Source organism: Asterias amurensis, chromosome 6 (assembly GCF_032118995.1).
Source record: "Asterias amurensis chromosome 6, ASM3211899v1".
In the NCBI taxonomy this organism is placed as follows: domain Eukaryota; kingdom Metazoa; phylum Echinodermata; class Asteroidea; order Forcipulatida; family Asteriidae; genus Asterias; species Asterias amurensis.
Window position 1 is genome coordinate 5,083,665 of NC_092653.1, and position 4,285 is coordinate 5,087,949.

The window sequence follows — 4,285 nt, forward strand, 5'->3', positions numbered from 1 at the left end:
GAAATTAAACAAACAAGCAAACATACAAACATTCATTTTGGAAACTTGTTGAAGATTTGTGACAGCATAAAACAAAGTTGTGAGCACCGGTCAACATTTTGGAAACTTGTTAAAGATTTGTTACAAAATTATTTTAAACAAATTTTTGGGAACTGATCAACATTTTGGAAACTTAGTGAATATTTGTGAAAAAAAGTTTTTGGAAAATTCTGAAGATTTGTGAAGCCTAATTTTTGAAATTTTTTGAAGATTTGTAAAACACATTGAAGAATACTGTTTAAGTTTGAAGTGCACATTTTAAAAAAGTTCCATCATTTTTGTTTGTGTCGGTTCAATACTATAATTCTTTTTTTGCACTCCTTCAGGAGTTCCTTGAAGCGCCCTCTATCGGAAGACTCCATCAATCAGTCGTCCAGCAAGTATCCGCGCAGTTCGTGTTCCAGTCAGGATTCCAGTATACTGAGCCGTGCTTCCTCTACTTGCTCCTCCAGCACTGTCTCATCATCAGGCAGTGTAAGACGCTCGCCTCGCTTTAAGACGATGTCGTCCTCCGATGAAGAGTCCAGTACTAGCTGTAGCTCACTGCAGAAGATCTTCACCCCTAATAGGACCAGTAAGAGGGGCAAATTCACTGAGGTCTAATCCCAGTATTTGCCAGTTTTACTAGAAATAATTTTTATGGTACGGCTCGCCTCGCTTCAAGATGATGTCGTCCTCCGATGAAGAGTCCAGTACTAGCTGTAGCTCACAGCAGAAGATCTTCACCCCTAATAGGACCAGTAGGAGGGGCAAATTCACTGAGGTCTAATCCAAGTATTTGCCGTTTTACTAGATCTAATTTTTATTGTTTGGCTCGCCTTGCTTCAAGACGATGTCGTCCTCTGATGAAGAGTCCAGTACTAGCTGTAGCTCACTGCAGAAGATATTCACTCCTAATAGGACCAGTAAGAGGGGCAAATTCACTGAGGTCTAATACCAGTATTTGCTGTTTTACTAGATCTAGATCTAATATTTATGGTATGGCTCCCCTCGTTTCAAGACGATGTCGTCCTCTGATGAAGAGTCCAGTACTAGCTGTAGCTCACTGCAGAAGATCTGTACTGAAATGTCTGGATATGAAATTTTCCAGTGTAATATGTTAACATAGTATCCCAATTTGTAAATACATGACAACATTTTTCATTTGTGTAATTTCTGTTGACATTTTTACTGACAAAATTTGATTGAAGAAATGAACAATATTGGTTCATTTGTAATGGTTGTACAGAAATGGAACGTCTCTCTAAAGGGTTAACTTAAACCAAGACTTAAAGGGTCAGAAATAGTCTGCTCCCTTTATAAGTGATGGAAATCAGTATTCATGATTGTATATTGCATACAGTGAAACAAGCAATCAATAATGGTGGCAGCAGTGCTGTACTCCAATGTATTCAGCTAGTGCAAATATTTTTTATTAAGCATTTTAAGGTATTATTTGAATAATTAAGGGATGCTGTTTAACTACATGTACTTATTGCTTCTGTGCATTGAGGTCGAAGGTCAGTTTTGCTAAAACATTCCATAAAGTACATCTAAGACTCATCTGAAACAGTCATGATACAGTTTCAGGGAATGATTTCATCAAGCGATTTTTGCATAGCGAAATATTTGGACTGAACTTGTTTTGTGCGCACTAGTATTAAATGCTAGTATTGATTAGCAAATGGTGATTTTTGAGTAGCAACTGATACGTTTTGTGTAGCATTTTGGTCTGCTATACAAGGAAAATCAGTCACTGCAGTTTATACAGAGCCTAAACATTGCACTACCAAACTATGAAGGTCAGACAAAATGGTTCTTCCTTCTGGTATATTCAGTCGCCCAAACATTCCTGGTTAAAGGATTTTTATGAATTGGTTGGGGATTATTGTGGAGAAGTTCTCCTCTTAACGCTAAGTTTATGTTTAACTTCTTAAATAACTGCTTGCTCAAAAACTTATATTCACGCTTTGCTTGCTGCTCGTTTTATTCCAACTGGCTGAGTGTTTGTACTATAACTATCATATCAATGCAATAATTGGTTGTTACCTAAAAATATGTAAGATCTCTTATACTTTCAATTTCTACATTTTTTGGTTGCATATATATCTGTGGGTTTTTTTTACGGTGGTAAGGGAAGCCATGAAAATGGGCACTTGTGAATTGGGACATTACATGTACATTGATCAGCCTTTAAAATCAGATCATTTTCTGTTGCATTTGAGTTTGTTGGCAAGCTCAACTTCAACAATCCTTTGATGTGAATTGGCACACACAGTGAGTCACTGTGACACCATTCATTTTGACACTTTGTTGTTTTCTAGTCAGAATGTTTGCAACTATACTTTTTCATTCAAACCATATATTGAAATGCCATTTTTTATTATAATATTTGTAGAAATCGAATGAGCTTTGAATAACCATATGAACTTTTTAAAGTTCATATGGTTAATGACTTTTTAAAAAAAGTCATTTATAGACATAGTTCACCTATTGTAACTGTAAATTACGCGACAATTGAATGATTTGTAAATAAACATGTGTGAAAGGTAAAATGTAAAACAATGTGTGATTTGTGGATTAATAGTGTTACAAGATTGGACTCAAATAATTTGGGGTTGAAAAAAGACAAAATTTACTTCAGTGGGATTTGATCCAATGACCCCCAGATTAACATGCTCTACCAACTGCGATATCTAACCCATGTGGGTTACTACTTGAAGATTGAACCAAGACACCAAATCAAACGAAAGAGAGATCAACTAATTTTGTTAGATGCGATGTAAACTTTCTGAAGATACATTTATACAATTGATTATCTACAAGAGGACATGGATGTAACTAGAATTTTTGGATGTTTTCAGTCACGTCAGCTGAGGTCTTGAATTCAATTCAAATATATAAGTGAGAAATTACTTCTTTCTCAAAAACTATTCATAGGGAGCCATTTCTCACAATGTTTTATACTATCAACAGCTCTCCATTGCTCGTAACCAAGTTAGTTTTTATACTAACAATTATTTTGAGGAATTACAAATAGTGTCCAGTGCCTTTAACTTGATTAATAAAAAAGGTTTTAGCCCAGAAATATGTGATGTATCACTTTGAATCAAAACATTGCAATTAAAACGTTTTGTATAATATAGGGACAAAATTAACATTATCCACCCTAACTTTTTTGCAACTTTTTCTAAAATTGTAAAAAGTGACTTTCTTATAGATAATAGGCTCTAATGGAAAATGATAAGAGAGAATATTTCCAGTGGCTTGACTTGACTTGAAGCCTGAGGATTAAAATACATATGAAGTATTCAAGATGTGAGAAAAATAATGGAACATAACCTAAATGCAATTTAAAAACTGGAATGTTGCTAAATATATGCCGATTAATCATGTTTGACTTGCATAAAACTTGTGAGTGGAGTGATCTATTAATATTTTAAAAGTATTTCAACCATTAATGGCAAAAATAAACACCTGGATTTAAAAAAGAAATTGTCAAGTTTCGCTACTACAAATCCAGGATGAGCAATTTCAGATTTTTTTCTGACTTTAGACTATTTCATGTCTCACTTTTGACTTTAATAATCCTGCTCTTTATCCGTTTCTTTGAGGATGGAAATATTCCAAAAGCTCCTTGAAATAATAATAAAAAAAATTATCAAAAGGTAGAACGTTATCAATTCTAAATGCTTCCAAAAATGTGGAGCTTTTCAGACATTTTAATCAATGCTGACTCTCAACCCTGGATTGAACCAGGGCTCTTTTACAATCAACAATTTCAGAAAAAAAATATTCCATAACGTAAAAATAAAAGACATACTTACTCGCAACTATTATGTATTTGGGTTCAGCTAAAATAAAAAGAGTTATTGGATGCTGTAGGCCTACTTATTTAATATACATATTAATTGTAACACAAACATTTGGCAAATTAATTTAAAACAAATTCATTTGTCAAACACAACAGTAAAAACATTGGTAAAAAAGTGTACAAAAAGAAGGAAAATCTTCCAAATTTGGTGTAATGCGATTGAAAATAACACAACGAGAGTGTTTTACTTGAATTACTAGTCATTAATTATTATTTGAATCTGAGCCTATTTACAGTTCGCCTCCATGCCACTCCGGTGTGTCGGAGTGCGCGATTCTTTTCCCCATTTATTTTCTGTTTACACAGCTGTTTAAACTTTATTACGCGGTCATGCAACAGTCGTCGATTATCTTCTTCAAAGTGCGCATGCTTTTTAGGACCACAAGAGCGCGC

The 4,285-nt window shown here is 34.3% G+C and overlaps 1 protein-coding gene across 1 annotated transcript in view; it reads left to right on the plus strand.

The window, feature by feature from the left end:
- Positions 1 to 2,586, plus strand: part of LOC139938246 (citron Rho-interacting kinase-like) — a 40,386-nt gene extending 37,800 nt beyond the window's left edge. The window contains exon 39 of the mRNA XM_071933655.1: positions 366 to 2,586. Within this exon, the coding sequence (XP_071789756.1) occupies positions 366 to 642 (277 nt within the window). The 3' untranslated portion in view covers positions 643 to 2,586. The remainder of the gene's footprint in view (positions 1 to 365) is intronic.
- The last annotated feature ends 1,699 nt before the right edge of the window (positions 2,587 to 4,285 follow it).